The 12,440-nt window shown below is 49.4% G+C and overlaps 1 protein-coding gene across 1 annotated transcript in view; it reads left to right on the forward strand.

Moving 5' to 3' along the window:
* The window catches only part of LOC135822896 (uncharacterized), a 51,229-nt gene extending 39,658 nt beyond the window's left edge, over window positions 1-11,571 (forward strand). Inside the window, exons 43-57 of the mRNA XM_065335732.1 lie at window positions 706-865; window positions 1,253-1,369; window positions 1,741-1,869; window positions 2,463-2,630; window positions 3,215-3,309; window positions 3,917-4,009; window positions 4,753-4,813; window positions 6,042-6,156; window positions 6,400-6,475; window positions 7,483-7,624; window positions 8,004-8,131; window positions 8,543-8,600; window positions 9,153-9,336; window positions 10,186-10,309; window positions 10,777-11,571. Coding sequence (XP_065191804.1) covers window positions 706-865; window positions 1,253-1,369; window positions 1,741-1,869; window positions 2,463-2,630; window positions 3,215-3,309; window positions 3,917-4,009; window positions 4,753-4,813; window positions 6,042-6,156; window positions 6,400-6,475; window positions 7,483-7,624; window positions 8,004-8,131; window positions 8,543-8,600; window positions 9,153-9,336; window positions 10,186-10,309; window positions 10,777-10,884 — 1,758 coding nt within the window. The 3' untranslated portion in view covers window positions 10,885-11,571. The remainder of the gene's footprint in view (window positions 1-705; window positions 866-1,252; window positions 1,370-1,740; window positions 1,870-2,462; window positions 2,631-3,214; window positions 3,310-3,916; window positions 4,010-4,752; window positions 4,814-6,041; window positions 6,157-6,399; window positions 6,476-7,482; window positions 7,625-8,003; window positions 8,132-8,542; window positions 8,601-9,152; window positions 9,337-10,185; window positions 10,310-10,776) is intronic.
* The last annotated feature ends 869 nt before the right edge of the window (window positions 11,572-12,440 follow it).

Raw genomic sequence — 12,440 nt, forward strand, 5'->3', positions numbered from 1 at the left:
ACCATTCGACTCAGCACCCCGAAGACTACAACTGGTGAAATTTTAATTTTTGCCTTAACTTCCCCTTTAAGCGCAACCCTCTTTGAGCCCAGGGCAAACCTCTTTGAGACCAGGGCAAACCTCTTTTGTAGGGGAAACCTCTTTGGACCCAGGACAAGCCTCTTTTGGAGGGTAAACCTCTTCTGGCTCATGGCGAACCTCTTTGGACACAGGGCAAACGTCTTTAGACACAGGGCAAACGTCTTTAGACATAGGGCAAACCTCTTTAGGGCCAGTTTTGACCGGTACGCTGAAGTCTTCAGAGCCAGGGTAAACTGGGCCCAGTTTGGACCCAGCATAATCTGGGATCTTTGGACCCAACGTAATCTGGGGTCTTTGGACCCAACGTAATCTGGGGTCTTTGGACCCAGTATAGAGATGCTAGACCATGATCGTTTGCAATCTAGCTACAGTCATGAGTAGTTCTCTTTCGTGTTCAGGATGGAGTTGGTCACTTTCTGTCTCTGATGCTCTTGATTCATCTTTGTATGAGTGTGGAAATTCAATTTCTGCATGTGTTTGTGCGTGTGTTTGTGTGTGTGTGTGTGTGTGTGTGTGTGTGTGTGTGTGTGTGTGTGTGTGTGTGTGTGTGTGCATGTGTGTCCGTGCCTGTGTCTGTTCGTTTGTGTCCGTGCCCATTTCTACTCGTTCGTGTGTGTCTCACAGTCTTCGACCAGTGCCCCTCTCAGCCGTCGTCGTCGCATGATCCCCTGCGGTCAGGACCTGTACTGTGAGCCCCTGGACCTGTCTGACGTCTCCACCAACCCGTTCATGCCCTGCATCACCGGAACTGGACCCACTGCACCCAGCGGGACGTTTACGCAGTGTAAGAGAGACGTGTTTTATTGGTCTCATCCAGAATAGGATTGTTCAGAACAGATGCGTTTCGCCGAGCCGAATGTAGCCACAAAGTAAGAGACATGTTTCATTGGTCTCATCCAGAATAGGATTGTTCAGAACATGGCCGTGTGGGGTGCTGAGCGGTGGTGCAGTCCTGACCCCAGCGAACTTACACGCAAATACTCATGCACTCCACATTTGGCAATGCGCAGTGGGCTTACAACATGTAGTGCTGGTGTGGTCGTTGGGGAGTTCAAACACATGTGCTCTAGGTACGTGCGCGCAAGGAGGACCCTCCTGCTGGTGTTGCATGACCTGGACCTCCTGCCTCACCGTGGCCAGTTGCCTTCCTGTGTTGCGTTTCCCTGTGCAGCGGACCCGGCTGATGGCGACTACACATTCCAGTTGAGGGCTAACGTCAACATCACTCACTCGGGAACAGGCAACTCCTTCAGCGGCTACAGCAACTCGAGCCTGGTTTACACAATCGGTAGGTCGCAGGCGGTGGTGTTGCTGCTGCTGCTGCTGCTGCTACTCGTACTGTGATGTGGTTGTCATGGTAATGTTGATATTGTTGCAAAAGAAGGATCCACAGGCGGGATTCAAACCCAGCATCCCTGTCTTTCCGGGGCAGTGCCCTGCCAATTAGGCTACCGGGGATCACACACACCCATAGGTCCTTCTTGCTACAGTATGATGTGGTTGTCATGGTGTGGTTGCTATGGTGCTGTTGCTATGGTACCGTTGCAATGGCGATATTTCACATACCACCATCAGCGGAGGAAGTGAACTGAAAGTTCACCCGGCTGATCCTTTACAAATGCAAACCGTGCGTGTGTTGTTCTCCCTGCTCTCACGCAGACACCACCAAACCGACGACGACCATCATGAAGAGCGACATACCGCTGCAGAACAACTATACGTGTCCCGACATCAAGTTCACGGCCGACGACCTGGTGCAGTTCTGGTGCAAGCTGGAGTACCAAGGCGGTAGGTGACGATGATGATCAAGGCTTGGCTGTGTGAACTACAGTACTTAATGAAATCCAGTTGCATCACTCAAGTCTGCGCCTTGCACCATTTAGCAGCCCAGTGTTCGCAGGTCTGGGGCTGCGCAACGCCCGGCGCGCTCTTGAGTGACGCGACTGGATTTACGTGAGCTGCACTGTAATTCTTGAATGTACATGTACAGCTGTGTTCCGTGAAATCCCACAAAAGTGCATATTAGGCGCCCTCTCGTACTTTCAGGGCGTAAAAACCCTGTTGTAGAGGTCTCAGTCCTCATTTGTTAGACTTTAATACCTGTCTTTACACAAAAGAGATTGGATGCTGTGTCGCAACTCTAAATTTCACGTGTTACTACGATCATCAGGCAACTGATGCAACCTGTCTTTATAAATGTAACTTACTTTCTCCCCCCCCCCCTCCCCCCCCCCCCCCTCTCTCTCTCTCTCTCCCTCTCTCCCCCCCCCCCCCCAATTGCTTGAATGCCGTCACTCACGTGTTTGTTCCTCTAACACACTTACTGTTTCCCATGCTGTCTAACCTACCTGCGCTCGGTCACCTCTCACACTGTGCTGCAGAAATGCGCAACTTCACGCGCTGCACGTCACCATTCAACCCCTGCAAGCAGCCGACCTGGTATGGCTATGATGAGCTAAGGAGAAACGGCCTCTACACATTCAGCGTATCTGCTGTAGATCGTGCTCTCAACCGCGAGGAGTTTGCCAAGAAGATCACCTACGAGTTCGGTGAGTTTGTCGTGTGTGTGTGTGTGTGTGTGTGTGTGTGTGTGTGTGTGTGTGTGTGTGTGTTTGTGTGTGTGTGGTCTGCGTGGAAAGCATGGGGCGTGCGTGCATGTGCTTGTACGGCTGTGTGTGGCCGTTTGTTTGTGTGAATGGGGAGGGGGGCATACACATATGCCTCTGTACTGCTGGTCCTAACTTGGAAGAATTCATGTTTCACTTGACGGTATCAGAGGCGTGACCATGTATTTGACTATGGTCACGCGTGGGGAAAAGACGTTGAATTCAAGTCGACGTTTTCGCCACAACAAGCGTGAACCCCCACAAGGGGTGCAGTACGAATAGTTTTTTCCCTTCATGTAGGAATGCACAAGCCACTGTGGAATGGAACCTGTTTTCCTGGGAAACTTTGGAAGTGGGCACACCTCGAAAAACATTTTTTTTATCTTTGGCACAATGTGCCGTTTTGGATGTGACAGAGAGATTGCTTCCGTTTTGTAAGCACGTTCCACTGTAGCGCGCGTCCGTTCTTGTTTTGATTGCTGCTTCGATTCTCTCGTACCCGTGTGTGTGTGTGTGTGTGTGCTTAGATACGTACCGTCCTCTCGTGGGACTGGTTGATTTCCCGCCACGCGTCAACACTCTCACCTCGCAGGCCTTCGAGGTCATCACCAACGATACAGAGGTACGGTGGTAGCCATGAAGTGTGTCGGGACGTTCCCCTGCCAACCTTGGCTTAGGTGGCCCGTACAATACGTGCAATGCCTCGTGATTGCGTTCATATTGTCTTTCTGCCAAGTGTCTCTTTTTGACATCCTATGCATCAGTTCTGTCTATGCCGGTGGAAAATTTTAATTGTTTTAATTATGTTCACGAAGGACACAATCCCCGTGATCAGACAGAGAGAGGAAAAAAGCACTAAAAATCACCTAGTCTCAATACTATTGTCTTTCTTTATTAGCAATAGTGCAGGTTTGGTGTAGTGGGCTCCCCCGACCACTGGGGTCCTGGGTTCCTGTTGTGTTTTTTCCGGCGTCCGCTTAGGGTATCTTGTGCCAGGTTGTTTCCAGTGGGCCTGTCCGTCTGTCTGCCTCTCTGCACTCCTTGTTAATACGTCTCTTCGCGTCTGACTCTGTGTCCGTCTGCCTCCCATTGTGTGTGTGTGTGTGTGTGTGTGTGTGTGTGTGTGTGTGTGTGTGTGTGTGTGTCTGTGTGTGTATGTGTGTCTGTGGGTGTATGTGTGTCTGTGGGTGTATGTGTATGTGTCTGTGTGTGGGTGGGTGTGGCAACAGGCGACCGTGTCTTGCCAACTGAACGGAGTAGCAATTGCCTGCAGTGTGGGCAGATTCTCCGTTGTGGCTGTGGAGGGAGAGAACCACCTGACGGTAAGACACAAGTGCTGCTTGTGTGCGCACGTGTGTCTGTGCGTGTGTGTGTGTGCGTGTGTGTGTGTGTGGTGCCTGCACCACTCAACACACACGCAACGCATTCGTCGCTCGTGCAGTGCACTCGCATGGCGCACAGTGCTCTCTCATGCCATGCACTCGGGTGAAGCACTCGTGTGCTGCACTCGTGTACTGCACTCGTGTACTGCACTCGTGTACTGCACTCGTGTACTGCACTCGTGTACTGCACTCGTGTACTGCACTCGTGTACTGCACTCGTGTACTGCACTCGTGGACTTTACTCATGTACTGCACTCGTGTACTGCACCTAGCATAGCTACACGTGCATGCACGATACAGTAGTATATAGTGTACAGTGCACTGTGCTGCTAACCCGGTGTACGTAGTAGGGTTTGTTGATGTGAAAACCCACTCTGATTTCACGTGTCCAAAATAACACCATGGCCAAGCCCAAATTGACGCCGTTGTTTTGGACCTTCAGTAATGTTTCCGCCCAGGGCCTTGTTGCGGGCTTTTACGGAATAAGAGCAGACCTGGTTTAGAATCATGGCACTGTTCTCCAGTCTCTGGAGGTTACAAGATAATCTTGCAGACAGGTGGGAGTGCTCAATTGACGAGCTGCCCAGGCCTCACCACCACCACCACTGCCATTTCTGTGCTGCGTTCTTTAAACATGCGCATTGTGTGTTGATGTATTTGTGTGGACATGTTCATGAATGCAGATGACAGCTCAGGACAAGGCTGGCAATGTGGCACCGTACGTCGATTACCTCTTCTTTGTCGGTAAGTACTGGTTGAACGTGTACACCAACACAAAAGTCCGTCTGCCTGACGCTCAAGGGAGCATTGACACCTATTTTGGCCAGTTATCCATACGCCTCACAACACTCTTATAGGCGATTCAGACGACGGCCAACTGTGACCACGTTTCTACGACTCAGACGTGTTTGATCAGGGATTGCGTACAATTTTGAAATTAAGACTGCGACACCACGTAAATTCAAGTTTACACGTGATTTTGGCTGTAATCTGAATCGCCTATTACCGCTCTCTGCATCAATTATTTTTTAATATCCTAATTTTCAGGCCAGGCCCATCTTAAGCACCAAGAGTACAGAACGTTGCAGGCAGTGCACATGTGTACTGCATGCGTACTCACGACGGCTGCATGGCCAGCGCTCTGGGGCCGCCGCTTGACTTCCGACCGGATTTCCATGTCCACAACATGTACAGCAGTACATGTATAGTGAAAATGACCTCTCCACTACACACAAGTCAGGTCTGAAAGTTAGCTCATGACCGGAGGTCAATACCCGTCAAACTACAGTGCTGCTGGCAACTGAAATCCGACCGACCCCTGGCCTGAGCGGTGCGCTCACATCGCAAAGACCCAACACAGGATTGTAAAACTACGAAATAGTGACCGCTAGAATGTGAACGCACAGCTTAGGGGTCGGATTTCAGTTGCCAGCACTGTAGTACGCGTGTGACCACTAATTTGAAAGTACAGTTGTGATCACTGAAATCCGACCCAATGTGCAAAACTGGCACCCTCAACTTACACAGCCCTTGACGCCCTGGCAGTGAATGCGGAATGCGGCTGAATGAATGCGGAATGAATGCGGCTGGACGTACACATGTACGTCCACAATGATGTAATCGGAACTGGTCCAGGGCGCCAGCTTTGCACTTCGGGTCGGATTTCAGTGAGCGCAACTGTAAGTACAATCAGACCTCGCTTATCTGGAGTTCCTCGCCATCCGGAAGAACATAGCTGGTTATGAATTTACAGCATACGTGATGCATCCAATATAACCGGTGTTCGATTATCCGGTTCCCTCGCCCATCCGGATATTTTAGTGGAAAACGGAAGTGTGCGGTTAAGCGAGGTCTGATTGTACATGCTTTTAATACGGTTACGTTTGCGGCGGGACCTCTGACAAGATGGTGATTGCAACGGCTGCTTTCTCATTTCTTTGCATTGTCGTCTTCCTCGTTACTATCGTCCTAGATTCCAAGGCACCTGAGGTTGAGCTGGCAGATTTGAATGACAACGTCTTCACCGACCGCAAGAACACTCTGCTGCATATCCAGTCCAACGAACAACTTGCCGATATGCGATGCAGGTATGTTTACGCGTGTGTGTATTTTTGTGTGTTGGGGGGGGGGCATGTGTGCATGTGCGTGTGTGCATGTGTGTGCATGTGTGTGTGCAGCTGTTGCACTTGTTTTTGGTGATAAAGTGACAAGGTGGCATTCTTCAGTCTTCATGCACGCTGGTGTGTAGATTGTGAGTATCGTTGCTTCCAAGTTCAACACAGTGTACATCCTAGTGCTTCTTTCTGTCTCTGTGTGTTTGTGTGTCTCAGAGTCGTTGCTTGGCCAAACTCTGCCAACGCTACAGAGAAGCTCAGCGAGTGCTGTGACCAGGCGTTCTCCTCGGCGGTAAGCTGGGCTACTGTAACGCGTGAAATTTTTGCGGCGTTTTTAGTGCGCGTTTTCAGAATCCGGACAGGTTTGCGAGGTTTTAATTTTGCGATTGCAAAATGGCATTCTTGCTAAACCTTTCATGGATCTCCTTTTCGCGCTGTCTAAATTTCGCGATTTCCACGCGGTCGCGAATTTCGCAGAAATTAGACCATGGCAATAATTTCACGGTTTACAGTATTCGGGTTTAGTCATCTACCTGTCTGTACATGTCTGTACATGTCTGTACATGTCTGTACCTGGTCATCACACACTGCTGCTGTACTATCCCGCCTGTCGTGTCACATGACACTGCTGACAACAGGCCATAACGGAATAAGCACAAGAGTGTGTGACTCTGATCTCCGAGTTATTGGTGCCCCCCCCCCCCTTCTGTCACATGACACTACAGACAAGATACTATAACCCCAAGCAAGAGTGTACGACTCTGATCCCTGAGTTATTGGTGTTCTTCGTGGCGCACTGCCTTCATTATTCATTATAATAGTGAAAGTGTGTGTGAAATGACAATCAAGCTGCCGGGTTAAGAGTTTTCCTATAGTTTAGCCGCAGCGGTTTCGGTTGCATTGAATCTTTCCTGGAAATCCCCGACAATGTCCGTTCGGTATGAAGCTGTACTCGGAGGAATACATTACTTTTTGTTCTGTCTTTGTGTGTGTGTGTGTGTGTGTGTGTGTGTGTGTGTGTGTGTGTGTGTGTGTGTGTGTGTGCGTGGGTGCGTGTGTGTGTGTCCCTCTCCCTCCCTTGTGCTCTACGTTGCTTTGCTTTGCTCTCTCTCTCTCTCTCTCTCTCTCTCACTCACTCTCTCTCTCTCTCTCTCTCTCTCTCTCTCTCTCTCTCACACACACACACACACACACACGCACACTCAATCTCGCTCTCACTCTCGCTCGCTCTCTCTCTCTCTCTCCCTAACTATCTCTCTTTCTCAATCCACCCACCCCACTTGCCAATGGCCGGTGCAGTCTGCTAAGGAAGAGAATTGCTTGGCTGCGTGCAAGGACTTCAGCGCCACGTCGGAAACCAACTTGGACCGTGAGGTGTGCCGACATTTCCTTCGCGACTACTCCAAGTGCTTGGAGAACAAGACAATGGCTTTCAAGAACAGTAAGGAAGAGCAGGCTTTTTAAACAATTCGTGTGGTGTGTGCTTCCCTAGCTGCAGCTCGTTTTTGCCTTTGTTATAATGGTCTTTGTAAAAATAAAATGCCACGCACCAACAAGTTTGTTGGACAATGAACCACTCTTGCCATGTCATGTGATCCTCCAGTCTGTGTCATGTGATCCTCCAGTCTGTGTCATGTGATCCTCCAGTCTGTGTCATGTGATCCTCCAGTCTGTGTCATGTCATCACTTTTTAAACTCCATGCCATTCGGTAGCTCACATTCCGTGCCATGCTCTGTGTGTGTGTGTGTGTGTGTGTGTGTGTGTGTGTGTGTGTGTGTGTGTGTGTGTGTGTGTGTGTGCCGTGTGTGATCGTGTACAGATGGTGTGGCTGGCCTCAACCGGTTACCCTGCGGCCTCGACTCTGACTATCCGACGTCTCCATCCTGTCGTAACGGAACATTCCCGATTGGAACACGTGCACGTCAACTTGGCTTCTATCTTTTCCAGGTAGGTTGTTTGTTGTTTTGTTTGTGCGTTCCGTCAGTATAGAAAAGATATTAACTTTTTGCTTATGTTCTATTCCTGCCTAACGCTCTTCATCGAGTGCTGTGTTTTCCGTGCGTGTGTATGGGTGTGGGTGTGTGTGTGTGTGTGTGTGTGTGTGTGTGTGTGTGTGTGTGTGTGTGTGTGTATGTGTGTGTGTGTATGTGGTGTGTGGTGGATACCAGGCTAAAAATAGTGGCGGTCAATTCGTCAGCCTTGCAAGCTGTTGAATGGTGTAATCCCAGCACAAGTTGCTATGTCTAACATAGCTGTTCGCTATCATCACTTCCGCGATGGGCATGTCTAAGGTCTAAGGTGTGTGTGTATGTATGTGTCTATGTGTTTGTCCGTGTGTGTGTGTGTATATTTGTACAGGTGAAGACGAGAGACTTGAACGACAACGCCCAGTGCTACCAGGCCGCCTTTGTCTACGGTACGGTATGGCGTCGATGCATGATTGGTGTATGACTGGCATGGTGTACTGCTGTGGAAGACACTTCCCTCATCATGTTCATGTTAGAGGCTGGTGACACTTGTGTGTGTGTGTGTGTGTGTGTGTGTGTGTGTGTGTGTGTGTGTGCGTGCGTGCGTGTGTGTGTGTGTGCGTGCGTGCGTGCGTGCGTGTGTGTGTGCGTGTGCATGCGCGTGTGCGTATGCGTGTGGTTGAGATGGCTCAGGCAGTTCCCTGTGCAAATATCTACCAGTATGCTGCGCACAAAGATCCTGTGTGGTCTGCGTAGAATTTACAACTCTCTAATGTACATGTACAACATGGAAATTGTGGGCACAAATTATGCGCTAGAGTCCACCAACTAAACCAGATTTTGAACAGTCAGACGTGCACAATCTAGCACAAAACTGACAAGGATTACTGGAGCACAATTTCCATGTTACTTTCAAGTACACATTTTTTCCTTGGCTCACCATCTGAGTTCTCTGATGCACAAAACATTGCTAATGTCGCTGTCGCTTTTCCCTTGCACAGAGGACGCCAGCCGCTACAAGACAGCCGAGCAGGATGCCAATGATGTGGTGACGGACCAGACATGCCCCGGCGATGGCCTGACCTACATTATATTCTTGGCAATCGGCGGCGGTGCCCTTGTCATCGCTCTGGTCGTCTGCTTCACGTACTACTGCTGCTGCGTGGACAGAGGCAACCCCTACAGGTAGGTACTAATTTGCTTGTTAAATTTGTACTCCATTGACTGCTGCGGAGTACTGCCTCCAGGACACTAAGGACCAGCGAAAATGGGTGATTTTTACTGAAAACACACCGCACTTAAAAGACCATACCTCTGACGTCCATTCTCCCGTTGGTGCCTGACGGAGCATGTGCTTCGGTCCATGTGCATGATCGCTTCGATCCAGTCTTGATTTTTTCAAATGCAACCTCACTACTTGTACCTTCTCTATAGCTATCAATAGGCCAGGTAGCTAAGGTGTCCGTGAACACAATCAGGCATCTGAGATGCAGATGTATGAGACTGGCTCTGCAATCTGCTTTAGCATGCACTGTCAGCATAGGTCGAAAGCGATCCACCGCCAGCACCAAATGGTAGAATAACCCGAGTGTTTGCATGGCAGCATACCTGCCACACGAACACTTGCTCGCAGTGTAGTGGGAGCAAACTGGCTACAGTCGAGTCGCGCATCCAAGAACCTTGTTAGCCTGGGACGTTCTTATTTTTCAGCAATCTGCCTGCATTCTTATAGCACGTTCTTAGAAACAATTCATACTGAATCATATGTACCCAAAAGCTGCCGGAAAACCAACACCGCCGTTCTTAACTTTAGGCTGTGGCGTTCTTACTTCTTAGCATTTCAGGCTGGACGTTCTTGGGCTCATCGTTCTTCGGCGCGCGACTCTTCAGTAGTTCGCACAGACAAGCTGTTGATGTGCATGGGTGTACGTGTGTGTCTGTCTGTGTGCATATGTGTGTGTGTGTGTGTGTGTGTGTGTGTGTGTGTGTGTGTGTGTGTGTCTGTACATGTATTTGCGTTTGTGCACTGAACAGACGACCGATGAGTGTTGGACCAGCCACAGCCAATATGGCATACAACCAAAGCCCCAGTGCTGGAGCTGGTCAAGGTTTGGAGGTCGACAATCAAAACATGTTTGATGACTCACGCTATGGCGGGGTAAGTCATTGCATACCTTGTGTGTGTGTGTGTGCGTGTGTGTGTGTGTGTGTGTGTGTGTGTGTGTGTGTGTGTGTGTGTGTGTGTGTGTGCACATGCATGTGTGACATTGACTGTGCATGCACACATATCTATGTGTATCTGTGGAAGTGTGAGCGGTTATGGATAGCAATAATTAATTAATTTAAATATTAAATGAAGACAGCACGGTATGCACTGACCCACAAACACTGTGGCCTACTCTTGGCTAGGAACTCTACCTGGGCATTATTCCTGTGTGGTAATTTACTGCACGAAAGGACTGACCGTTCTCCTCCCGTTTCTATTTGTCTCTCTGGCTTTCTTGCGGTTTCATCTATTGTTTGTGTGTGTGTGTGTATGTATGTGTATGTACATGCACGCGTATGGACGGCATGTCCTTCTGCACACCCTGTGCGTATGTCTCTCGCGTGTATGTCCACGTGCAGGTACAGGCAGGCGGCACCGGCGACAAGGCCGGATTGATCGGCTCCATGGAAGAAGGTCAAGAGGAGGACCTACCGGGAGGTGACTACGAAGCCCTGCAGATCAACTAACCATCACCATTCGACAACAGCAGCTGTGTGCATCACGTGATCAATCAAATCAAATCACATCACGCGATCAATCAAATCAAATCACATCATATCACGTGATCAATCAAATCACATCACATCATATCACGTGACAACTAGAAACTTCCACAATGTGCTGCCACGCTGCTGATCGAATTCACTCATTTCAACAATGACTTCGTTTCCCCATTTTCACCTTTTTATTCAGCCAAAATCATTTTCAAATTATTTTTCGTTTCGAAACAACATTTTTCAATTTCAAACCTTGCTTGGCTATACCTCGACTTATCACTTCATCCTGCAGCGCAGGTGTACGAGGTCCTTTCTTTCCATGAAAAAAAAAAACCCTAATCCCTTAGTGCGTGTGTGTGTGAGTATGTGCGTGCTCTTCCCTTCATGATATCAGTCACAACATTAAAAAATATGTTTTCAAGTTCTGCTAGCCCGTTTTCTGTTCGGCGTCGCATGTCCCCCCCCCCCCCCCCCCTCTCCAAGCATCCTTCATGCTACTCAACACTGACAACACACCCTTAACTGGCAACTTCCGTATTGCCACTTACTCTTCCACACACCGGCCATCCATACTCGGCTCTTTTCGTCTGCTCATTGTTTTCCTTCTCTTTCACTTTATCACGAAAAACTCTAGACCCTTTTCTAGGAATAACCCTTGCCCAGCTGTGTGTGTGTGTGTGTGTGTGTGCGTGCGCGCGCGCCCGTGTGTGAAGAGAGAGAGAGCGAGAGAGAGAGAGAGGGGGGGCCATGCCTACTGAAGGCTGGGCCGCAGTCCCCGCCATCGGTTGCATGCCTTATTGGGCATCAACTGTGTTGGTGCGAATCTCACCGCGTTCAGGTACAAGGTAAGCTGCCTGTTTTAGCGCCGGCAGTGTTCACATGAATTTTCTAGTGCGGATTTTAGCACGCTCAAGGTTAGTGCTAACTTTCCTACCCTAGTGTTCGTCGTAGTGACAGTCAGGAATGTGCTGAAATTTCAACACCGAAAACGTATTTCAGCGCCAAACTAAACGCGCCGACCATGTCGGCGCAAAACAATATACTAGTAGCGAAAAGTTCCATGTTGGCCAATTCACGCAGGCAGCTAGAACTTTAGTACCATGGATGTCACCCACTGTCACAACTATTTGCAGCGCTGACTCGAAAGCAAAGGGGTATTCACAGCGCTGACTCCAACGCAGGGTATTTACTGTGCTAAATATAGCGCTGACTGACACTCGAAGGCAAGCTAGTATCTCGGATGGGTAACAAACCGACTAGCACCATGGATACAGCAGAGCTATTTCTGCACACTGTGCATCTACACCTCATTTGGCTTATGCGAAGGCTAGCCAAGCTTGCTTGGTGATGTCAACGTGAACAAGCATAATGATAACAATAACATGGAAGCGCAGCAGCTCTAACATTTGCGACCTACAGGAGTTGAAGGCGCAGCGCTGAACAATAACATCATACATAATTACACGTGTGCGCGCGCACGCACACACACACACACATCACCACCACATATGTACAGTTGCTAGTAC

The sequence above is a fragment of the Sycon ciliatum genome, chromosome 8, assembly GCF_964019385.1.
Source record: "Sycon ciliatum chromosome 8, ocSycCili1.1, whole genome shotgun sequence".
Classification (NCBI taxonomy): domain Eukaryota; kingdom Metazoa; phylum Porifera; class Calcarea; order Leucosolenida; family Sycettidae; genus Sycon; species Sycon ciliatum.